At 32.6% G+C, this 26,786-nt stretch overlaps 2 protein-coding genes across 2 annotated transcripts in view; one reads left to right on the forward strand and one right to left on the reverse strand.

Moving 5' to 3' along the window:
* LOC143084461 (ependymin-related protein 1-like) overlaps positions 1-26,786 on the forward strand; it is a 48,103-nt gene that overhangs the window by 19,664 nt on the left and 1,653 nt on the right. The window contains exons 3-5 of the mRNA XM_076260815.1: positions 24,741-24,839; positions 25,463-25,541; positions 26,517-26,684. Of these exons, the coding sequence (XP_076116930.1) occupies positions 24,741-24,839; positions 25,463-25,541; positions 26,517-26,684 (346 nt within the window). The remainder of the gene's footprint in view (positions 1-24,740; positions 24,840-25,462; positions 25,542-26,516; positions 26,685-26,786) is intronic.
* On the reverse strand, positions 17,532-23,681 carry LOC143082553 (uncharacterized). The gene is made up of 3 exons (XM_076258272.1): positions 23,638-23,681; positions 22,289-22,316; positions 17,532-19,077 (listed from the first exon to the last, which is right to left on the reverse strand). The coding sequence occupies exon 3, from the start codon at positions 19,062-19,064 to the stop codon at positions 17,853-17,855; it is 1,212 nt and encodes a 403-aa protein (XP_076114387.1). The 5' UTR covers positions 19,065-19,077; positions 22,289-22,316; positions 23,638-23,681; the 3' UTR covers positions 17,532-17,852.

Below are 26,786 nucleotides of genomic sequence, written 5' to 3' on the forward strand. Positions count from 1 at the left end.
AGAAATCAGTAGGGATGGGTTCACTGCAAAACAATATTTTGAAAGTTGTCAGACACAAAAGAAACGAATCTACTTATTGACAAAAATCAAGGTAAAAAATATATAATTGTCCATCTTTTTAACAGGAATACAACATTGAATTATCACTTAACCATAATCAACGAGTGTTCAGTTTTATAGCAGTATTTGTAATTTTAATTTGCTGCAGAATATTGTCATAGACACATTTCAGAAAATTTATGACAATGTGATTACTACACTAGTTATTGTAAATACAAAATTTAATTATTATGAGCTCACTTCTTGATTCCAAAAACATCTATTTGTAGCTCACCTGAATAAAGATCAGGGTGAGCTGTTGCATGATCATTTGCTTTCAGATTCTGTCCGTTGTAAACTTTACTTTAAAGGTCTTCTTTTCTGAAACCACTTAAGAGATTGCTTTCAAACTCAATACACATCATCTTTAGGTTGGTGTATACTAATTTTGGTAAATTGATTACCACCAACTGTCATCTGACCTTGACCTGATTTCATGGTTCACTGGTTAAAGTTAATTTTTTGTGTTTTGGTTATTTTTTTCAAATACTGTATGCAATATGTCAACTATTTGTAGTGTAATAATATTTTACAATGTACATGTCAGTCTGGCATATTTTATGTGACCTTGACCTCATTTTATTGTTCATTGCTCAATGTTAAGTTGGTTTTTTTTGTGTCTGTTTTTTTAATACTATAGGCAATAGGTCAACTATATTTGGTGTATGGAATGATTGTAAGGTTTATATGTGTGTCTGGCAATTATCATCTCACCATGACTTCATTTCATGGTTCCTTGGTCAATCTTAAATTTTTCTGGTTATGTTAGTTTCTAAGATACTAAATGCAAAAGGTTAATTATATTTATAGCATGTAAAGTGTTGTAAGGTGCACATGTCTGCCTTGCAGGGTTCATCTGACCTTGGCCTCATTTTCATGGTTTATTGATCAAAGATAAGTTTTCCTGGTAAAGTTAAAATTGTTTCTTGGATGTGAAAAAGTTCAACTATATTTCAAGCATATTTGGTGTATGGACTATGATTGTAGGGTGTATATGTATTTCAAATTTGGTTTATCTGACCTTGACCTCAATTTCTTGGATCATATTTAGTTAATGTGATAGTATATATTTAGGACTATCAACATAATATCAATTAGTAGTAAAGAAGGCAAGACATTTCAGCGTGTGCACTCTTATAACAATTTCCCAAATTTTCGAAATGATTTTGGGAATATCATGACATCTGGTAGAGTAAGAGCCATAATTTTCATTGCAAATTGTTAAGCTAATCATGATTTACAAAGTGATTTAAATGTCAGATTTCTTTTTATTTAAGAAATCTTATTAGGGACTGACTTGATATCTGCTCAGATATTCCAGTTACAAAATGATATTAAACTTGTCAAGAAAATTACATAACTTGTGCAGTTATGCTTAAATATTGATGAATCAGCTGCATTTTTCTCAATCTAAAGAATTGAACTAGTGGTATTGAAAAAAAAATCATTTAATCAATAGGCATTTGTATACTTTATGCAAGCAATGTTTGCTGTAAATAAGATGAATATAACTTCCTATTTGTCAAAAAATAACTAGTGTGGCCAAAAGTATTCATCATTTTCAATTTTCACTATCTTTTTCATATATAAAACCATGTTTTTTAAAAAATCTGTTTCAAAGTAATTTCTGCACAGCAATAAACACATTCAATTCATTTCAAGAAATTTATAACAAACATATAGAAGAAAGTTAATGCATATTGTTATCTACTTTTTATCAAGTATCTTCCCTGAAACCATGGAAAACAATATGAAACCAAATTAATCCACAATCACTCCTGCTATACTGGATTTTCCTATCTGAGAGAAGATGTGCTGCATGATTATCCTAAATATGTGTAAAACTCTCAATTTTTATGACTGTAAACTAAGCTATAAGTATACAGATATAACAAATGAATCATGATCATGACAATAAGAGTGAAAAGGCTATGTTTCTTCCATAAAACAAGTAACCACTGAATTACATTTTTTTTTATAAGTTACAGGAAATTAAATTTTTTGGTAAACAAATAATTTGTTGAGAGAAAAATCAAGAATATTTGTTTTCAAACATTTTTTTTTTTTTTAAATGTTTATAAAGGAGCGACTTATTTGTGTATCTTTCACTTTTCCCATAGGCTCAGCACATAACAAGTCTAGATTTTTCTATTACTTCTGATTCTGAGGAATCATTGCCAGATCTTGGTTCCCAGTTTACAGAAAACCTACTTTCATCTACCCTGCCTACAGTAACATGTTCCACTCCTTCGAATTCTGCACCACAGTTCACAGCACATGTAACCTCACCTGCAACATCCACACCTATTTCTCAGACAAGCTCTAATATTTTTGTTCATGCAGGTACACCAACAGTAAGTATTTGTTACAATCACAAGAATAAATTCAATGTTTGTATGTTCTGCATCATTGCATGTTGCTTGGTGTTTTTATAGGCCTGTCTTAGACGGAACATATTATGGTATACCGTTGTTCATCATTTAATTTCATATTATGTGTTTTGGATTAATGGGACTTTATCGGACTATAGCTCAAATTCCTTTTAACCTTATATTTCCTCACATTATAATAACACAACATTAGGAATTACAGAAGAAAGCTCCCTTTTGATTTAGAAAAAGCAATTGCCGTGTTGTTTCAGAGTAATTAGAATTTTTAACAATTTGAATTCAGGCAATTTTCCCCATTTTTGTCGAGCCTGCAACTTTTGTTGCAGAAAGCTCGACATAGGGATAGTGATCCGGCGGCGGCGGCGGCGGCTACGGCGGCGGCGTTAGCTCACTTCTTAAAAGCTTTATATTTTAGAAGGTGGAAGACCTGGATGCTTCATACTTTGTATATAGATGCTTCATGTTACGAAGTTTCCGTCAGTCACATGTCCAATGTCCTTGACCTCATTTTCATGGTTCAGTGACCACTTGAAAAAAAAGTTCAAATTTTTTGTAATGTTGAATTCTCTCTTATCATAAGTAATAGGATAACTATATTTGATATGTGCGTACCTTGCAAGGTCCTCGTGTCTGTCAGACAGTTTTCACTTGACCTCGACCTCATTTCATGGATCAGTGAACAAGGTTAAGTTTTGGTGGTCAAGTCCATATCTCAGATACTATAAGCAATAGGGCTAGTATATTCGGTGTATGGAAGGACTGTAAGGTGTACATGTCCAACTGGTAGGTGTCATCTGACCTTGACCTCATTTTCATGGTTCAGTGGTTATAGTTAAATTTTTGTGTTTTGGTCTGTTTTTCTCATACCATATGCAATAGGTCTACTATATTTGTTGTATGGAATGATTGTTAAGTGTACATGTCTTGCGGGCTGATGTCATGTGACCTTGACCTCATTTTCATGGTTCAGTGGTCAAAGTTAAGTTTTTGAGTTTTGGTCTTTTTATCTTATGCAATATGCCATAGGTCAACTATATTTGGTGTATGGAAATATTTTATGATCTTTATGTCAGTCGAGCAGGTTTTATTTAACCGTGACCTTATGTTCACGGTTCATTGCACAGTGTTAAGTTTTTGTGTTTTGGTCTATTTTTCTTAAACTATAAGTAATGTGTCAACTATATATGTTGTATAGAAGCATTGTTAGCTGTACCTGTTTGCCTGGCATGGTTCATCTGACCTGGACCTCTTTTTCAAGGTTCATTGGTCTTTGTTTAGTTATCTTGGTTAATGTTAAGTTTATGTGACAGTTGTAATAAAGCTTAGCTTTATACTTAGGACTATCAACATAATATCAATGATGAGTATAGAAGGCGAGACATTTCAGCGTGTGCACTCTTGTTCACACTTTCTGTAGTGTTTCTAAATTTCCTGATTTCCTTGAAACTTTACATTACTGTTGGGATTGATATAATGAAGCTCCCTTTTGATTTTTTATTATTTATTTGTTGTTCTGGAGTTACAGGACTTAAACAATGTGAATTAAAGGAAATTATTAATGCTGTCTTTTCCAATTTCTATATGCGCAATACAGGTGTATCATGCACTGTAGGCACAGCTGTTTATTTTATTTACCTTATCATATGTAGTTATACACAAAAATAACATGTGTTTCTGTATTCTGTTTTGGTAATAGAAGATACATTTTGGTTGAATGCATTAGAAATGAACAGATAAGGGGAAATAACTCTGTAATTTCAACTTATTTGCTGTCCTTCTAACCAATTTTATAACTTATTTAATTATTATTACCAGACACTTCCAAACAAAAGACTTAACATTTCTAACTCAGGAGGTTATTTACTATAAAATAGTATACTTTTTTTCATCATGTTTCAATTTTTGAATTATTTGCCTGATTCTTCATAGACTGGCACTTAACATCATTTTTAATCTTATTTTAACAGGTAACCATGCAACTACCTAATACGGCGAGAAAATGTATCATATGTGCTGATCGGGAAATTGATGCCGTCATACAGCCATGTTTCCACAGCCTGTGTCTGGTATGTGGACTACAGATACAAGAACATGGCAGGAAATGCCCAATATGCAGAGGCAACATTGAAAATGTCCGCTCAATATTTTATTGTTAAATTCTAGATATTGGACACAAAACAATGTTTTTGAGAAATAATAATATGTAGTTTAAAGAGACCGGTCAAATTTCTCAAGGCATGGGACCGGTGCAAATTAGCATGGGACATGGACTTTTTAAAAGCAAAATTTCAATGGGACCAAGATTTTTTTCATCTAAGATCTGCATGGGACATTGACTTTTCTTTTATTAAATCAAATTAAAAAAAGTTCTGACTGTAAACTATGTATAATCGACTGCACAGCCACAAGGTTAAGGATAGTTCCACATATTTCTTTGCAAGGAAATGATAATCATGAAAACTCTCCCAATAAAATTCCTGTCTGGTTGAATTTTCAGTTTGCACAAAATTCAGATAGTAATTTTTTTTTAATTTTATAACTTTTTCAAATCAGTTTGGAATTCCATTTAACTTGACAGCTATAATCCCAATTATATACTGTCAAAGTAATTTGGTATTTGGTTTATTGCTGTCAAATCTATTATCATGTTTTAAGAAATAGTAAAAAAAACTTCAATTTTCAGTTCGGATTAAATACAGATGGTCACCTTTAAAAATATCCACAACTATGTCAAATCAACTTTAATTGTCATAAAACTTGCCTTTTTTCTATATTATATACTGTTCTTACAAATTACAAAGTTATTTGGAATTTGGTTTATTGCTGTCAAACCTATAATGTTTTAAGAAATAGGTAAAAAAAAGCTATAATTTTCAGTTCGGATTAAATACAGATGGTCACCTTTAAAAATTTCCATAACTATTTCAAATCAACACTGATCGTCTTAAAACTTGATACTGTTCTTACAAATTACAAAGTTATTTGCTTACATACTGTCAAATCTACAATATTGTAATAAATAGTTAAAAAAGCAAAAATATTAACTTCAAGTACCAACTAAATATAGATGTCACCTTTAAATATTTTTATAACTTTTTTAAATCAACTTTGATTTTCAACAAGCTTTACAGTTATTTTTTTTTATATGCTGTTCTTACAATTTACAAAGTTATTTAATATTTGGTTAACTTAATTACTGTCAAACCTATAATGCTTTAATAAATAGTTAAAAAAGCTAAAAAAAAGTACTGACTAAACACAAATGGTCACCTTTAAAAAATTCCATAACTTTGTCAAATTAAATTTGACTTTCATAAAATTTGATTGTTATCTTAATTATATACTGTTCTTACAAATTATAAAGTTATTTAGTATTTGGTTAATTACTGTCAAAACTATAAGGCTTTAATAAATAGCTAAAAAAGCTTAAATTTTCATTACAGACTAAATACAGATGGTCACCTTTAAAAAATCAATAACTTTGTCAAATCAACTTTGATTTTCATTAAACTTGAAAGTTATCTTTATCATATACTGTTCTTACAAGTAACAAAGTTATTTAATATTTGTTTAATTACTGTCAAACCTATAATGTTTTAATAAATAGTTAAAAATCTAAAACAAAATTAGTATGGACTAAATACAGATGGTCACCTGTAAAAAAATCCATAACTTTGTCAAATCAACTTTGATTTTCATAAACTTGATTATTATCTTAATTATATACTGTTCTTACAAATAACAAAGTTATTTAGTATTTTGTCAAATACTGTCAAACCTATAAGGTTTTAATAAATGGTTAAGAAAAGCAACAATTTTCAATACAGACTAAATACAGATGGTCACCTTAAAGAATTTCTATAACTTTTTCAAATAAAACTTGACATCAATGTTTTAATTGATAGATTAAAAAAAAGGTACAGTTTTCAGTTCAGACTTTATAATTCAGATTGTTACCTTTAAAAATTTCTATAACTTTTTAAAATTAACTTGGAGTTTCATTAATCCTTACAAAATATGAAGTTAGTTAACCTGTTAAACATGGCTGTCTTAAACAATTTTGCAACACATTTTAACAGCACTGTCATCACATCACATGTCAGTTTTATTTGAATGATGTATGCTGTCTGGAGCAAAAGACATCTTTGATATACTTTATGAATTAACATGGGACACCAAGTTTTTTTGTTGCAAAAAAGAATGGGACATCAACATTTTTTCATCTGTATAACCATGGGACTTCAACTTTTATTATAGCTCATTTTAATTTTGCACCAGTCCCATGCCTTGAGAAATTTTTACCAGTCCATAACTTCAAATTTGATTGTCATATTTTTCCTCATACCAAATACAAAGGCCTTTGTATTCATTTGAAACAAAACACCTTTAAACTTATTTTGTTGATTTTAAAAGGCTTCTTATTTGTATATGATTAATTTCTAGGTAATTTATCTAGTATAACATATCAGGAGATATTCTTTATTAATATCTTAGTCTCCCAAACAAAGTTTGATGACTTATTGTTTTTGCCCATAAAATGTTAGACTAATATGTCTAGGGGAGCTTCGTTTGTGTATTGGGGTCTATTTAGGGGTATTTCGAGGGGCCAAAAGATGGGTCCTTGTCTGTCAGGTATTTTAGCTCTCCTGGCCCAAAGGGCCATGTGAGCTTATGCCATCACTTGGCGTCAGTCGTCGTCCGTCGTGGTCCATCGTTGTCTGTGGTCGTCAGTTGTAAACTATTTCAAAGATCTTCTCCTGTGAAACTACTGGGCCAAATACTTCCAACTTTAATTGAATGTTCCTTGGAGTATCTAGTTAATTAATTGTATCCGAAGTTTTGATCCATGAACAAACATGGCCGCCATGGCTAAAAATAGAACATAGGGGTCAAATGCAGTTTTTGGCTTATATCTCAAAAACTTAAGCATTTAGAGCAAATTTGTCAAGGGTATAAATGTTCAATAGGTCCAGATCTATCAGCCCTGAAATTTTCAGAATAATCAAACAACCCATTGTTGGGTTGCTGCCACTTTTAATAATTGGTCATTTTAATGAAATTTTGCAGTTTTTGGTCATTATCTTGAATATTATTGAAGATAAAGATAAACTGTAACAGCAAAAATGTTCAGCAAAGTAAAATCTACCAAAAAGTAATTTGACCAAAATTGTCAATTGACCCCTTAAGGAGTTGTTGCCCTTTAAAGACAATTTTACACAATTTGTTCATCTTATTTGTGAACATTTTAAAATCATCTTCTCTGAAACTACTGGGCCAAATGCTTCCAAACTTAAAATGAATGTTCCTTAGAGTATCTAGTTTATAAATTATATCCGAAATTTTGATCTTTCTACAAACATGGCCGCTATGGCTAAAAATAAAACATAGGGGTCAAATGCAGTTTTTTGCTTAAAATTGAAGAAAATATGAAAGATACAAACTGTTATGTGTCAATTTTAAGCACTCATTGATATATATTGAAATTCAAAAATAATCATTGATGAAAGATTTAAGCCAAAATTTACAGGTGAGCGATACAGGCTCTTGAGAGCCTCTTGTTATTAGTTGTTTTAAGAATATTAATGATATTTAACTAATTCATTTGCACAACATATTCACTGACCGTTTATTTTGACATGTCACTTTCATCTAAATTTCATTTTTCATCAGATTCATTATATATGTACCTCTTCGATTTTGGACTTTTTTCACATAACTTTTTGAACTAATACATTATATTTTGCATAATTATTAGATAGCATAATGCTATTTACCAATATTAAACCATCCTTATCTATATTTCACACATGGTTATGTTTCAAATATTAGTTTGAACTTGTAAGACCCAATAAAATGTCTGAACAGTTATCAAAAATTTATTTAAAGCTGTGTATCATAACAACCACACATTTTGGTTTAATGAATGTTTTGTTCCTGATGAGCATAAGACAATTAGATTGACAGTTGGTATATATAAAATTAAAATCTAAAACAATTGTACACTAGGTTTTGATATCTACCAATATTCATGTCAAGTTTCTATTTGTAAGTTAATGTTATTGCTCCTCAAGCAGTCTCTGAATGAAAAAATGTTTTAAAATGTTTAGGGGATCATTTCTGGTTTCTTTTTTAAATTAGAAGTTTATTCATGTATTGAAAGACATTTTTGCAATATTTTATATTGTTCTCTGTTAATGCTTTGACTTTTTTGAGTTTTTAAAAGAAAAACTCCCCTTAGTGCAAGGAGAAATTGTCATTTATTTTATTGTTTTGAGACCACGATAATAAAGATATTATTTGTGTAATTTTATTTAATATGTATGTATTTCTTTCACTTAACAGGGTATTAATACTGAATTAAACTAAAGTCCCCATTCAGTTGATAGTACAATGGTTTATGTCTCGCCTACAATACATAGGACTGTTTTACTGACGATGGTGGTATAACTGTTGCATCTAATTTTATTGCTAAGGTCCATATCTCGTGAAGTATGAGGCATGGTCTTTAATATTTGGTATACAGATGCTCCACTAGTTCACATTAGTCTGACATGTGTCATTAATCCTTGACCTTTTTTCATAAAAAGAAGATGTGGTATGAGTGCCATTGAGACAATTCACCATCCAAGTAACAATGTATTAAAAGACCGACCATCTTACTTTAAGGGGGGGACAGGGGTATGGTATTTTCTTTATAAAAGATTCTGAGAAAATATTGAAAATATTGTGGTTAAGCAAGTGACAAACAGTAAATTCTGAGATCCTTATTTTCCCCAAAATAGGTGGGAAACTCGAGTTATTTGCAAAAATCTCAAACAATTGCATATAAAGGAAAATTGAGGAGACCTTTCTTTTTAAGCTTTACAATCTTTATTTGGGCCCGGTTCTATGATAACCCTTGTAGGAGTTATTAATCCGTAAACGTCAACTTTCAGGAAGTGATAAATATTTACTACAACTAGAGAACACTTATTTAGATGACTAAAACATAACGTCTCTATATATTACTTTATTAAGAGGTTATTATTTGACCATGATGTAGAAGGTTAAGGTTACACAAAGGTCATTTAAAGATGTCACACATCGCCTTATAGTCATGCAGCCGCACATTAAGAAGAAAGAAAAGAAGTTAGCTGTATCCTTCAACTTTACTTTCCGCTATATAGATGATGTTCTCTCACTAAATAATTCAAAATTTGGTGACTATGTTGGACGCATCTATCCCATTGAACTTGAGATAAAGGATACAACAGATACAGTAAAGTCTGCCTCATATCTTGACTTACATCTAGAAATTAACAATGAGGGTCGGTTGAAAACAAAACTTTACGATAAAAGAGATGATTTCAGCTTTCCAATTGTGAACTTTCCATTTCTATGTAGCAACATTCCAGCAGCACCTGCGTACGGAGTATATATCTCCCAGTTGATACGCTAGTCCAGGGCTGATGTTTCCTATCATGATTTTCTTGATAGAGGGTTGCTGCTAACAAGGAAACTATTAAATCAAGGGTTCCAAGTGGTGAAGTTGAGGTCATCTCTTCGTAAGTTTTACGGACGCCATCACGAGATGGTTGACCGTTATGGAATAGGCACTGGCTACGGTTACCTCCAGGGAGTATACTTTGAACATACATGTATATACTACGAATAAAGTGTATTTTCTATCTGATATCATTTCCACGGCGGTCACAGAGTTAATTAAATAGACAGGGTCTGTGAAATGTATCAATGACCGCCGTAGATCGATTAGTAAACTGAGAATTGAAAGTAAAAAGCAAATACACTTTATATTTATAGTAATATGAATGTTCATAATACACAGATATGCGCTAAAATTATTCATGTGATAGAATGCCCGCGAAGTCGCGGGTGTGTTCTAGTATTTCATTATAATACGTTAATTTGATCAGCAAACAGCAATCTCGTGTTTTTATAGCTGACAGGCTATGCGGTATGGGCTTGCTCATGGTTGAAGGCCGTACGGTGACCTATAGTTGTTAATTTCTGTGTCATTTGGTCTCTTGTGAAGAGTTGTCTCATTGGAAATTACACCAAAATCTTCTTTTTTTATAATTATTCTGAAATTAACCTTCATTTCAAAATGAAATGTAACATTCATGATGTCATGACCTTCCACATGAATGTATATGTAGGCTATTGGCTTCCACAATAAAGTGCACAGATAAATAAAAGAAAGAACCTGATAGAAATTGTACTTTCATGATCCGAGCAAAAAAAATGTAATAAGAAGTATTGAATGCTTTTTTTAGTAGTTCTATAGAGTTGTAAAAGCGTTGACCGTGCGCACATTTTTATAGAAGGAAGCGTGCTTCATACAAAATATACGCATTTTACAATCCAATGCATTTACAAATAGAAGCATTCAATCGTTAAGTATATTTATGGAAAGAGCATCGTCCATAGATTTCCAATAGTTATACACGTGTATAATAGTTACGCTGAAAGGTGCCCACAGGTCACCTCTGAAAAAGTGCTATTTGCGTAGTAATATTAAGGTTCTAAAAATAGAATTCTGCCGTAAGGTGACCAGAGGTAACCGATGTCAATATCGGTGTATTAGCAAGGGCAATGTAAAAAATAATCGGTGTTTGGAGATAACAGATAACCAGTCAATGTCTGTATATCCCTTTAAACGATAACCATTTTATCATACGAGAAAGGTATAACCAAATGATGTTTCAAAGTATTGATTACAAAGCGTCAACTAACACATACAGACTATGGTTACCTCTGGCCACCTTACACAGCTATATATTTATTTTCTTTAATTTCATCATATAAACAGCAAATTATTTTAAAACAACCATTTAACTTAACAATAAAGGGGGGGACTGGCAACATCTGGGCATCTGACACAGAAACAGACGATATATTGTTATGTCTGGTCTTATATCAAAACATCTTATCAAAATCTGGTTAAGTGATACATATATAAAATAAGATAAACCCTGGTTACTCAATACAGATATATACTTAGGTTACCTGTGGTCACCTTACACAGATATATACAAGGGTTACCTCTGATCACCTTTAACATATATATACTTAGTTAGCCCTGGTCACCTTACATGTATATCGACTATGGTTACATCAGGTAACCTTACACAAGTATAGACTTGGGTTACCTCTGGTCACCTAACACAAGTATAGACTTTGGTCACCTCTGGTCACCTTACACAGATCTAGTTAAAGAATCAGATATATACTAGGTTAACCTCTGGTCACGGTTCATAGAAATAGACTGTGGTAACCTCTGGTCACCTTACACATATATAGACTTGGTTACCTCTGGTCAACATACACATATAAAGACCTGGTTACCTCTTGTCACCTAACACGTATCTAGATAAAGACACAAGTATAGACTTGGATTCAATCTGGTCACATTACACCGATATAGACCTTGATTACTTGTGGTCTCCTTATTTGTATATAGATTTGGGTGACCAATGGTCATCTAACATATATATAGAAGGATTACCTCTGGTCACCTTACACTTATTTAGACTTGGGTGACCTCTGGTCACCTTACACAGGGTGTGTTTGGATATAAACCTGAGGCGGCCTATGGTTACCCATATATACCTATGGTTTGATATTTTGTGTATAAAATATCAAACCATAGGTACCAATGGGTAACCATAGGCCGCCTCAGGCGTATATCCAAACACACCCACAGATTTAAATATCGTTCATAGATATAGACTGTGGTTACCTCTGGTCACCTTACATATATATAGACTTGGGGTGTGTTTGGATATACGCCTGAGGCGGCCTATGGTTACCCATAGGTACCTATGGTTGGATATTTTATACACAGGGTGTGTTTGGATATACACCTGAGGCGGCCTATGGTTACCCATAGGTACCTATGGTTTGATATTTTGTGTATAAAATATCAAACTAAAGGTACTTATTGGTAACCATAGGCCGCCTCAGGTGTATATCCAAACACACCCATAAAGGCCATAGGCCGCCTCAGGTGTATATCCAAACACACCCTTGGTTACCTCTGGCCACCTTACACATTTCTAGATATAGACTTGAGGTGTATCCGGTCACATTACAGAGATAATGGGTGTGTTTGGATATACGCCTGAGGCAGCCTATGGTTACCCATAGGTACCTATGGTTTGATATTTTACATATAAAATATCAAACCATAGGTACCTATGGGTAACCATAGTCTGCCTTAGGCGTATATCCAAACACCCCCATTGACATAAGTTACCTATCGCAACCTTACATGTATATAGACTGGTTACATCTGGTCACCTTACACTGATATAGAATGGGGTTGCCTATGGTCACCTTACATAGATCTCGATACAGACACAGATAAATACTAGGTAACGTCTAGTCACCGTTCATATGTACCTTACACATATATAAACTGAGTGACCTCTGGTCATCTTGGTACGCTGACCAGAGGTAACCCAAGACTATATTTGTGTTAGGTGACCACAGGTCACCAAAGGTCACCAAAGACTGATATATGTGTACGGTGAGCAAAGGTCACTCAAGACTTATATCTGTAACCAGAGGTAACCCAAGTCTATATATGTGTAAGATGACCACAGGTCATCTAAGACTGATATATGTGTATGGTGACAAGAGATAACCCAAGTCTATATATGTGTACGGTGACAAGAGGTAACCCAAGACTATATATATTTGTAAGGTGACCAGAGGTAAAGCAAGACTATATATGTGTTTTGTGACCAGAGATAACCCAGGACTATCTATGTGTAAGGTTACAGAGATAACCCAAGTCTATATTACTGTAAGGTGACCAGATGTTACCCATGTCTATATCTGTGTGCAGTAAACAGAGGTAACCCAAGACTATATCTCTGTGAGGTGTTATCATGTGTTTATCTGTGTAAGGTGACCAAACGTAACCCATGTCTTTTATCAGTGTAAGGTGACCAGATGTTACCATGAGTATATCTGTGTACGGTGATTAGAGATAACCCAGGTATATATCTGTATAATTTGACGAGAGGTATCCCCAAACTATAGCTGTGTTAGATGACCAGATTTAACTAAAGTCTATATATGTGTAAGGTGACCACAAATTACCAAAGTATATATATATATATAAATAGGTTTGAACGTTGTTTTCAATTTAGACTTGTTTATATTTTTTCGTTTGGGCTTGTATTATATTTGCCTTCGGGTTTATATGATCCGTTCATCCTATTTTGACTCTTTCAAAATTCAAGAGTCTATCCTAAATTGAGGTAAGTTTTATGGCCTTCCAAATACCGTTTCGATTCCTAACATCACTGAAGAGACATCAATTGTCTAAATCCGGATATGGTGTACAAATTTTTGCACCTTATGTTTGCGGTATACCATCTTTTCCGCAAGTTTGTTGTTTTCTGTTTGATAATAAATTAATAATAAGATCCATTTTGTAACACCTGGTGATCCGTTTATTTGGAAATCGCCAATGGCAGTCAACAGAGTTTAAGAACATCAGTTGTTCGACCTGCTAGTCAAATGCGTTTTGTTAAAATATTCTTTCTCACTTTTTTGGTCTTTTGGAAAATGTTGTTTGTGCTGTATTTAGACCCCTCTACCAAGAAATTGTTTTACATGCACACGTATAAAAATTGCGGTTTTTATCCAACGCAATCATAGGTTTGAACGTTGTTTTCAATTTAGACTTGTTTATATATTATATATGTGTATAAGGTGACCAGATGTAACCCAATGCAATTGTAAGCGGATAGCAGATTTCAAAGTTTTCTAATTTTTACATTTTTTTCTTTGCAGTTTGAAACAATGATAACAATGTTTTTTAAAATGTTTTATGCACGAATATTGCAAAAATATCACTTTTATTCTGTTTACCCTGTATCAACTATATGTAACGTTCGTGAAATAATGTACTTTTTTCGCTTAGATATACATTTTCAACCGTTTCTGTTGGATGACCTAGCGTAACTATTATTCTTATGCATAGTTATAATGGTGAAATGTAATCTCTTTTTGGTGATACTATGGCAACAATCTACATCTATTTAATACAAAATATTGCAAAAAGGGGATGAACAAGTCTCCAAAGTGTGGTTCAAAGTTGAATTTCAATCCATTATTTAGTGATACCTTTCCTGAAACTATAGACATTTATTTACAGACGTGTAAAAAAAACTATACCTTTTTCCCCGTTTTTACATAAAATTGAATTGAAAAGATCGAGGGTCAAATTTTTGTTGAAAAATACTACAGTAATTTCCGGACCTATGGGCGGTACGGATGTGAAAATCAAAATAGCATATAAAACATGCTAAAACATTCTAGACATATAAACCTACTGTCAGTTACTGTGAGTACTCTCAGATCTTTACTAATGGCCTTTTTGTTTTTGGGATGTATAAGTGCCCAGCCACTATCACTCTTTTTTTGTTTTTTCTATGTGTATCCATCTGACGAGTTAAGCCTTTGTCAACTGATTTTTATTTTTACTGTTACACCACTGTCCCAGGTTCGGGAGAGGGTTTGGATCCCGCTAACATATTTAACGCCGCCACATTATGTATGTATGTTCCTGTCTTAAGTCAGGAGCCTGTAATTCAGTGGTTGTCGTTGGTTGCTGTGTTACATATATGTTTCTTGTACATTTATTTGTAGGTCGTTAGTTTTCTCGTTTGAATTTTTTACATTTGTCATTCCAGGACCGTTTATAGCTGACTATGATGTATGGGATTTGCTCATTGTTGAAGGCCGTACGGTGACAAATAGTTGTTAATTTCTGTGTCATTTGGTCTCTTGTGAAGAGTTGTCTCATTGGCAATTACACCATATATTCTTTTTTATATTGGAAGGCTATATTATTCTTCAACTATCTAAATTCAATTTTATTGTACAAAATCTTTTATGCTTACACATGGCCAAAATGCGAAACTAATCTTCTAACTGTGTATTGTTACCTTCACTGTTTAGTTAATTTTTGATAATGGCCATTTGACGTGGCTCGGTACTTATACATCCCGTCATATAGTGTTGTTGTGCTTTGGTGAAATTTGTATGCTTGTCTTTTTTGCTGGTGTGCTGTGTCTGTATGTCTTTTCCCGCTTCTTTGATGACATAGTTGTTTGTTTTTATAGTGATTAAGATTATAACACAATAATGACTGCTGTACCCCTATTTTGGACATTTTTTTCTTTTATCTCTGTTTGTTTTGATCACACATCGTTATCAATATAATGTAATTTCATGCGACTGTCATACAAGTGGGAGGTTAAGCAAGCTATAAAACCAGGTTTAGTTCACACCATTTTCTACATAAGAAAATGCCTGTACCAATTCAGGAATATGACAGGTGGTATCCATTCATTTAATGTGTTTTAGCTTATTATTTTGCTATTTGATTAGGGACTTTCCGATTTGAATTTTACTCTTAATTACACCTTATGTAAGAATCCCTGGGTATTGATTGTTTTTTGGACAATTGAAAAGTCTATGGTTTTGCAGGGGAAAACCCAAAAATTATTTTGAGCAAAAACAAAATAGGAGGTGCTCAATAGCATTACATCATGAAGAATCTGAGAAAGTTTTATCAAATAATATTAAGTGGTTCAGGAGAAGTTGCGGATACAACATTGGTACCCTCATTTTTAGGCAATGGCAAAGTCCATGTTTTTTAAATAGAAATCCCAAAAATTATATTGAACTAAAACGAAATAAGAAAAAGAGTGGCAAAAGATACCAAAGGGACGTTGAATCTCATAATTAATTAAAAAAAAAAAAACTGACAAAGCCATGGTTAAAAAAGAAGCAGACACAGACAAACAGACAAACAACACTTAACACAACATAGAAAAATAAAGATTGAGACACACGAACCCCACCAAAAACTGGGGGTGATCTCAGGTGCTCCGGAAGGATAAGCAGATCCAATAAGAGGTGCACAATGGTTCAAGTCTACGAAGTCTCATTCATGTTTTTTTTAACCATTTCATTGTCTTCTCTTCTCTTGGTATACAGTTTCAGCGTCATTTGATATTGAAGATTACGTCAACATTAATATATTACCTTTACAATAGCTTCACTGAGGAGTTACATTTCAGCGGAGGAAATGTATTTATATGTATCTTTGTGAATATTTGGGATCACGACAGATCAACCAATCAGCTGAATTTCAAGTATTGGAATTGTGTATTTTTAACGCTGTTTTTGCATACTTAATAGGATAAAAATGTAATGCTGTTAGTATACATAAAACAGGCAATAACTCTCGTTACTCCTGGGAAAATTGCCGGGATTTTGCAACCTAAATGGGTAATTTAAAATTAATATTTTTGTTTCGTCGAACTTTTACCTTACGTTCATGGTTCATATGCCAATGTTGGATTTCTTTGAATTGGTCTGTTTTTCAGATACTTTAGGATAGTCAAACTATGTATGGCGTATTTAATAATTGTAGGGTGTACCAATCTGTCCGGCATGTGTCATTTTACCTTGACATCATTTCATGGTTCATTTTTTTCTATGAGGTTTGTTTCTGAGAAAATTTTAGCAATATGCTAACGGAATTCGATGTTAGGAATGATTGTAAAGCCTACATGTCTGTGTGAAAGGGTTTAGTTCGACTTTAATGCATTACATTTATCACTTACATGTTAATTTAAAGTAATGCTTGAAGAAAAAAATCTTTTTTGTATTATCAACATAAATTAAAATGAGAATATTAGAACAGGCGACAAATATAAGTGTGTCCACTCTTGTTGCTTTTCGGTCAATTCCTGCAAATTGATATATATATATATATATATATATATATATAGCTATTAAAACCAGGTTAGCGATTCAGGCTCCTATGAGTAAAGTTAGATTACCGGAAATCGTTAAAGTGTGACCTTATCTTGGCCTCAATTTCACAGCCCAATAACAGAGATTCATCGAATGAGCGATTTAGACACCTAGTATATTGTTTAATTATATAACAATTTGTACATTATGGAATGTATTAGGCTGTCGTCATCACGGTCTGTGGCATAACGATAACTGTTTTGTTATATATTTATATGTCTTTATTAAATTGATTGCTGTTTTACTTACAGCGGCAAATAACAAATAATTTTCATAACGATAATATAAGTTTACTTAATTCTTCACTATTGAAAACAGAAATGTGGGTTGGTTAACAATTTTCCAAAATAAACTGATTTCTGATAGAATAATAAAAGTCGATACCCATGAATTCATATATATCTCGAACATTTTCACACGTTGATGAGAAATAAACTAAAATCAATAATCAAAAACCTAGCAAAACACAGCTTTCATAAACACTTTTTTTCAAAATAGTAAAGGTTTATGATTCGTATCTCAAGGGAGAACAGAAGTAAGCATACAAAATAGTGTTTTTGCTTCCTGTGGTGTGTCCACGACGTTGAAATCATCCAGATTCACACTTGTAATTTGCTGGATGAATTGACAGAACTCTTCTGAACAGCCTCTGGGCAGCATTGGTTTGGTGTAGAGCCTAGTAATGTCATCAAAGATACTTTCGTCACATGGTATGTCATAGGAATAGTCGACAGCGTCATAAAGTAGTGGCTGGTTGTACATAACATCCGGGACGCCATAGTTTTGATCAACTTGACGTTGTGACCGAATTCTATGACTATTCCACATATTTTTGAAAATATCTAAATGTTGTTGTATAACTGGCAGGAAACAAAAACGTACACACTCTAGATGAACTGGATTTGTGTTATTGAGCTCTCCGTTATCTATCATGTCTTTAAACATATTTCTCCAGAATGTGGTGAAGTAAGGACACAGAAAACTCCACAGCATCTCAATCCTTTGATTCCCAGTTGATCGCCCCTCAGAAAAACTTCTGTACCCTGACATGTTATCATTGTGAACTGCACGTAACGCTATTTGTATCGACCTTATAATAACGTTCTCCGTACCAGCATCTGACCGAACCAATCGTGGAACACGCTTGGATTGTCTAAGGAATTCTACAAAATTAAGCGCAACATTACGTGGGTTTTTATTCGTATGACTTGCAGTTAGCCAAATGATTTTTCGAGAAAAGCCATCGATTGCTCCATGCACTGATATTCCAAAGGGTTTGAGTTTATCATATCCATCTATGTGAATACAAAAATTTGGTCCTAGATTACAATATCTTCTTCGCACAAGTCGACGTCGAGATCTTGCAACTACACCATCATAATGTATAGCTTTCAGTGCAATTCTCACCGTTTCCTGAGTAGCATTGATGCCACAGCAAGAATTAAGTATTTTCCACATTGCTCTATATCCAATATTAGAGTATCCTTGTTTGTGCAGTTGAATTATCTTTTGAACGATATTAATCAATGGACTCTCTGCACCATATCTTCTCAGTCGAAGTCTTTTCATCATTCTGTAGACTGTCTTAACACTAACAAATTTATTATGAACGAAAAGTAAAAATCCAGCTATTTCTTTAGCCGTATATGAAGAAGTAAAATAATAAGCAACTAACTCATCCGTTGAAGCAGTGTCACCTGGGTAACGCAAAGGATTTACAGTGTCAGCCATTTTATAATATGTTCTGAAAAAAAAAGTAAACGGTTATATACTTCAAAAGCAAAATCGTAACTAAAACATGCTTATAATGAGGCAAGCATGTTGGAGGTCACAGATTGAGAATAAAGCCAGTTTTAAGTTCAACTTTTCATTCTATTTAAATTAGGGGTTCATATTGTATTGTACATTTCATGATGACTTTTTGTTGACGCAACTGCACGTACTTAAATACTTTCGTTATGACCTTGTTAATTTATCAGTTCCTTCTACATTACTATTTTCTGAATATGTTGCAGATTTCGCAAATTCACAACTTTTTTTGCAGAAAACAAAATATGAGCCAACGAACATGGAAGTTACCTTTTTGGTTTATTTACAAATTCAGCAAACATATCTACATACATCTTACAAACATATAGAAAAAATCCCTGAAGTTTAATACTACCAGTAAATGCAGTTGTAACTAATAAAGGAGAAACAATATCTTGAAAATCTGAATTTTAGATTATCATTCCCAATCCTACTCTGAGCAGCACTTTCATAATTTATTTCACGCTTTCAAAAATTGCCGTGAATTCTTTCAAACAATGCATTTTTGTTAATAAAATTAAAAAATAAGAGATTTCCTCTCTCCAAATACACACTATACACATATATATCTTTATCGTAGTGACCACAGATAAATACCCATATAAAAATATTTTCAAATAATTTGAACTTCGACAATTAAAAAAAAATATAAATGCAAAAAATGATATTTGATTCATATCATATGATTTTAGTATTTTGGTAAACATAAAAATATTGTTTGAACCATTCAAGTATCTGTATTTGCAGTTTTAGGACAAAACGACCAGCACTAAATGCTAGGATTTGAAGTAAGAACATAGGGTTGATACGTTTTAAAAGATAAACTTGTATCAACTGGTGCAAGAAGATATGTGTCTAAAAACGTCATAAAAAACATATTTTTCTACTTGAACCGAGTAGTGGCGTAGTTTTACTTATTTGTTGTCAAAATATGTCTATACACTGTACATATATAAACTTAAAGTTCATACCCTATATATGCGACAATATATAACTTAAAATACAGTCAGCTTCAATTGTCTTTCAATTGAAAGCTGTTGATTTACATACTGAACAGCTTGATCTATGTCAAACTGTGAAAAGAATGAAACATGTAAAAATCTAAGTTGCTCACATGATGATACAATCAAACAAATATCAGTAAACATAAAATAAATTTGGCATGCATCAAAAATGACAAGAAATTTGAAATTTCGAGACAAATCTGCAATGGTTGCAGCAGTAACCTTAGTGAATGAAATATAAAGGTGTCTCAGTTGTGAAGCATGTGACAATATTACTACTTGGTTATCATTTATTGATGTCCCACTTATATCAAGGGTGGTTAAATTTCGCAAGGACATTACAAATGCAAGATTGTTTAGCGGTGTTTCTGCTACATACAATTCTTGAATAGTAGGAGTAAGCTTTAGCATCAATTTGGTAAATCTGTGTGACCCAAAAGTAATATTTTGGTTACTTAGATTGAGACATACAAGCTGATTATTTTTCACGATCATTTCCATCATTGCAATGTCTATAGTATAGGAATCGTCAAATTCTACAATAGTCCACAAGCTTTGCATTTTTCGCACAACATCCTTTAGACCTCTGCATATTTTACAGACTGTATAAAGTAACTCCGACACAGGAATATAACTAAGTACCATTATCACTAATTCTTCAGGAAGGTCTAATAGACTAGCTGAAAATATTAAACAAGTGAATTATTGCAAACACCTATATTTTATAAATGTCATACTTATTTTTTCAAGAATCTAATATACTTTTATTCTATATGTACGAGTGCTCAGGTGAAGACCGAAGAGCGTTGTTTTGTTATATTTGCCATTTTATAAATTAAAACAAAATTAAAATGTATCAATAGCTTCAAAAGTTATAGATATATTTTGCCATTTTAACTGAGTTTACAAATGGAAAATATAACATAATAAAACCTCCAATGATGTTGACTTGAGTCTTTTTGTCGCTGTTTTTAAAAGAAGTAGAAGCTAGATATCTGCACTGAAATATATATCAAGCCACTCAGTGACTCACATAAAGTTTCAAGACACTTTATGTTAAAAAACTCCAATGATTGGAGACCATGGTTCAAAGGTAAATTACTCAGAAATGAGTATGCAACATTCACCAATTTTAGATATTGATAAATTAATTATGTATATTTTTCATGTTAATTAATTTTACTAATATTCCACGTTTGATATGGAAACAAGGTATGGGATACCCATAATTGCCACGTTTATTGCAAGCCGTTCACGTCAAAACTCAGTATGTTTAAACCATTTTTCGAAAAATTTACACACTGAGAATTAGAAAGAAAATTACTGAGATGAAATAAACTGAAAAACACATCCTGAGAATTGAAAATTACACAATGAGATTTGTGCGCACTTTTTCTGCGCACAGATCTAATTTGCATATCTAATCTGTATCTATTACAATCTTAAACAACTAGGAGACAGAACTCGCTTTTAATTTGTAGCCTGAGTTCATGGCTCAAATTGTTATTTCGATTAAGTTTATGTCATCAGCAGTCCAAGGTCTGTTTAAGTTACGATTAGTAAAGATGTGAAGAATTTCCCTAAATCTCCTGTATCTTTAATTGACATTATTAGGAAACTCGAGAGTTCTAATGCATCTGTATGTATTTAAAACTTTAAAAACAGGTTTAATCCACATTTTTTTACATTATAAAATGCCTGTACCAAGTCAGGAATATGACAGTTGCTCTCCATTCGTTTGATGTGTTTGAGCCATCCCCTTGTTTTTGCCATGTGATAATAAGGACTTTCTCTTTAGAATTGTCCTTGGAATTCGGATTTTTTGTTATTTTACTTTTTACAACTTGCACACAACATGTACATAAATCTCATTGTGTAATTTTTGAAGTCTCAGTGTGTAATTTTCAAAGCTCACTGTGTGTTATTTATATTTTTGTAATCTCAGTGCGTCTTTTTGATATCTCAATGTGTATGTTTTTATTCTTAGTGTGTGTTTTCAGGTTTTTTAATCTGTGGTTTGTTTTAATTCTCAGTGTGTTAATTTTTCGAAAAATGTTTTAAACATAGTTTTGACGAGAACTGCTTGCCATATACGATGATATAACGTTACCACATCTCTGTTCATACACATATTATACTTACAGTAATTGCAAGGGATCTCTAAGCTGACCTGTAAAATACAAGAACAGATCAAAAGATTTAATCACATTATAAAGTGCCATAGTTTGTCAGCTTGGCGTGTGACATCAAATTTCCCTCATTTTTTAAACTAGCTTATAATACAGACATTACAGCAATCGGACTTGAGTATGTACAGGTTCAAACAAAATCTTTTGTTAGCAACCTTGCTAGCTGAAGCGTAAAGTCGTTATTAGCTTATAAGGTTTACCTTTATTACCCTTATTTTGAAGTAGTTTAGTCCAAAAGACGATAAATTGATTAGTCCACTCTCAAATTAGGGTAGTAAAGGTAAACCTAAGAACGATGTTACGCTTCAGCTAGCAAGAAAGGTAATCAAAGTTTTTGATTGAACGTACATAGTCAAATCCGATGGCTGTAATGTTCAACATGATTAGACAGTCATTTATTTATTCCTGGTATGGCGGACTAAAACAGCTTATTTTTAATACGAAGTTAACAATACGTCATGTCAGTATTTATTGTAAAAAAAATATGGAAAATAAGGATAGATCATAGAGGGAAATTTTTGTTTACTAAATTTGAGAATGGAAATTGGGAATGTGCTAAAGAGACAACAACCTGACTAAAGAACAGAAAACAGTTGACAAAATTTGTCGTCTTTGTACTGTTTATTGCACACACAAAAACATTGCGGTAGGGGCTTTGCCCATTGTTAAAGGCCGTACGGTGACCTATAATAGTTGTTAATTTCTGTGTCATTTGGTCTCTTGTGAAGAGTTGTCTCATTGGCAATTACACCACATCTTCTTTTTTATATTAACCGAACAATTATAATTAATCTGCCCCGTCATTTTTTCAGTACTGCACGAGATTTTTTTTCTCGCTGAACACTTCGAAGTAACAAGAGTCACAAGAACAGTCATTGGAACTTTATATAGGGGGAGGGGGTCTATATAGTTCAAATGAACTCGTAGTGACTCAGTATTAAAACATCAAAGGATCTTATTTTGCCGCAACTGTGAATTAAAAAAATCAGAACTCGACTGGCTCTCTCCAACGTAAATTTCGTGACACTATGTTAATTTATAGTTAAACCTGATTATTTTATGAGGCGACCATTTTACTTTCACAGCTGGAGAAAAAGGGTTGTGTTTTTTTTTGCATCAAAAACAAAATTCCCCTAACGTGTGTATACTACGGCAGACACGTGGAAAAGCCTTTTTATAGAAGTTTTTTTACAACAATAACTTAATGATTGATTGATTGATTGTTGTTTGTTTAACGCCACATGAGCACAACAAGGCTATATCGCGGCGAGATATCATTTAATAAATTGTTTCTTATCTTACCTCCATTTGCTTGAAATAAAATGCTCAAATGTGATGGCGACCTGATCCTTCCAAAATCAAAATGAAAATGAACAGGTTAAAATCGTGCCATATTTATCTCGATTTAGCTGAAAACTTTCCCGTTGCTCGCCTTAATTTAAAACAATTTGTTGCTTTATAAAACAATATATCGAAGAAAAAAAGGCAATTGATTATTATTGCATGATATTTTTATTGACTTATGAATTAATCTTAAAATGTTTTCTCGTTTTGATAATTTGTCGCGTTATTTAAAACGATTTATTTTTATGGCGATAAAAAACAAATCGGCTAAATGCCTTGTTAGGCATTTTGTCGAAAAAAATAAATCGCAGTAATAAGAAAAAAAAGGCAATTTATTATTATTGCATGATATTTTTATTGACTTATAAATTAATCGTAATTTTTTTTCTCGTTTTGAAAATATGTCGCGTTATTTAAGACGATTTATTTGTAAGGCGATAAAAAACAAAGCGCCTAAATGCCTTGTTAGGCATTTTGTCGAAAAAAATAAATCGCAGTAATGAGAAATAAAGCAGTTTCCCGCTAAAAGTTATATCGCCTTCATGGATTATAAGTATTAAAACGAGGGTAATATACGCTTCCGTAGGTTCCAATATCTTTGAACGAGTTAAAGTTGCTTTTAACGCGCTAAAGTTGCTTTTAACGCGTTAAAGTTGCTTTTAACGCGTTAAAGTTGCTTTTAACGCGTTAAAGTTGCTTTTAACGCGTTAAAGTTGCTTTTTACGCGTTATAGTTGCATTTAACGCGTTAAAGTAGCTTCCACGTCATGTGCTGCTAATCTCAACATTATCGCGTTAATTGACGAAGATGTGACACATCCGGCCATTTCATTTTTCAGGTTTCGAGTAAAATCTGATGTCTTAAAATTTAGTTAAGGCGAAAGTAGAAAGTTTTTTTGTCATTTTTTGTAGTGAATTGCTTAACGCATTAAATTATCAATTAACGTGATAAAAATGATTTTAACGCGTTTAAACAACATTTATCGCGTTAAATGTGATTTTATCGCGTTAAATGTTAACGCGTTACTTTATCGGGTTTTTGACATGAACGGCCTTTCATAGGTGTCTGTTGACTATAGCAAAGGTTATTCATATTACAACCAAACTATCAATACCAACAGTGGATTGACTGAACAGATCGTCCTCCAAGATTTCAATAAGGTTTACTATCTTTGAAATTCATTTGTATTACGTTAAGTAAGATAGAAAGACGCTTTTGTAGAAGTTACTGTATATCTCATTTTATATCAATTAATTCATCTTTACACATGAGATAAACCAGCTGATAGAAGTCCAAACAGAGATAGAAAAAGACAAGTTACAATCAATAAATTTAAAAGGTAAAACACCAACACTTTAAATATTAAACGGATATCAAATATTACGACATGAAAGGTCTTGCAAGGTTTGTTGAAAATAAAAACGTTAAAATCACAAATTCATAGATCCAATCACAACACGTTTACCGTGGCAAAGTTTGTTTTGTTTCTTTATGAAAAATAAAAGTAATGTTTAAACGTCATAAATCGATTGAGAGAAAACAAATCCGGGTTACACACTAAAACCGAGAAAAACACCTCAACTACAAGAGGGAAAAAGGGAACAACAAGAACACTGAAGTGCAAAAAAAAATCAAACGCCAACATACATAGACTGTATTACACATTCTTCATATTATTTCTAACGTAAATGTATTTCTGAACAAAAGTATTGCCAATTTGATCATTGACAACTAACTTTTAAAGAGGGACTCGATGTCTACATGAAGATATTTTATCTTTTAGAATAAAGAGTACGTTATAAAAGATAATAAATGTATAACACTGAACCACACAACATCTGTTGAATTAGCATGTATACCAAGTAAGTGCAATGTAGATTTCAAGAAATTGAAAATATGATCGACACAATCAAAATTAAGTATTATCAATTGCTCATTCTCAGCAGTGATATATTCTCTATTCAACAGTATCAAAAGTGACTTATTGCAAAAGTCCGCAATAACTACTCGCTCAGGGTTGTAAAGACAGGTTACAAGCATTATGTTTGTCTTCTTTTTTTTATATCCTTGTCCTTGCAAGCTTTTTGTACATGCTTGAGTTTCAGAAACAAGTGCTTTTTTTCAAATCTTATATATTTTTAATTGATTGCAAAATGAATGCCTTTGTAAGATAACAAATCATATATTCCTACAATCATAATCGATTCAGCACTTATGGCTATTTCTTGGAGGTCAGTTTTATTGATTGAGAAAGTCGGAGTGCCCGAGAGCAACATCAAACGTCGACAGGAAAACTGACAATTACAACGCACCTGCCAATTCACAACCTCGGGTTTGACTGGCTTGTGATACTGTGGGTAAACTCCTTAGATTACTCGGCCATCGAGACCCCTCATACAAATACAACTATAAAAAGAGTTTTGATCATGGTTACTATCTCCCAAGAAGAAAACGAAGTCTTGTAAGTTATAGGCATATCCGACAGATTCAGTAGTTAAATGTACCACATGCTATTTCATCAGTTGTTCTGTCATGTTTTCTATTCCGAATACTTTAAAAGGTTGGCTTTTTCTTCGGAAATAATCCTTTTAAAAAAGTTGTCCAACAAATTGAATTACTTCAAATGACATTTTTCATCTGAATATGATGAATCATTTTTACTTAACTTATAAAAATCTTGTTTTTCCTAATTGTATTGACGAATGTTAACAAATCAGAGTTCACATACTAACACGATATATCTATTCATCTCTATATATTGGGGAATAATTATGCCAAGTAATAGTCACTAGTTTCTAACATGTACTACAGAATGTGATTTCTTGATTTTATTTCAGTGGGATATAAGATACTGTCAAGGTCATATGTTGGCACTGGAATGACAAAAGTTAATGCAACACTTTACAAGTATATGGATATAACAGGAACGAGATTTTTCTTTAAAGTTGTTGACGATGGCTGTATTCCTTTGATGACAGATACAGAAAGTCCAAACTGGATCGGAGGTAGAGGATTTACAGTATTTTAGAATTCTGTTTACATTTTGAAAATGAGTTTAATAAACGAGTGAATGTTTTGTTGACGATACAAGTGTGTGTATCAATAAA

Source organism: Mytilus galloprovincialis, chromosome 7 (genome assembly GCF_965363235.1).
Source record: "Mytilus galloprovincialis chromosome 7, xbMytGall1.hap1.1, whole genome shotgun sequence".
Classification (NCBI taxonomy): Eukaryota; Metazoa; Mollusca; class Bivalvia; order Mytilida; family Mytilidae; genus Mytilus; species Mytilus galloprovincialis.

What these genes read in the sequence shown, in the direction of transcription:
- LOC143082553 (XM_076258272.1), bottom strand. Translation starts at nt 19,064, where the DNA reads ATGGCTGACACTGTAAATCCTTTGCGTTACCCAGGTGACACTGCTTCA.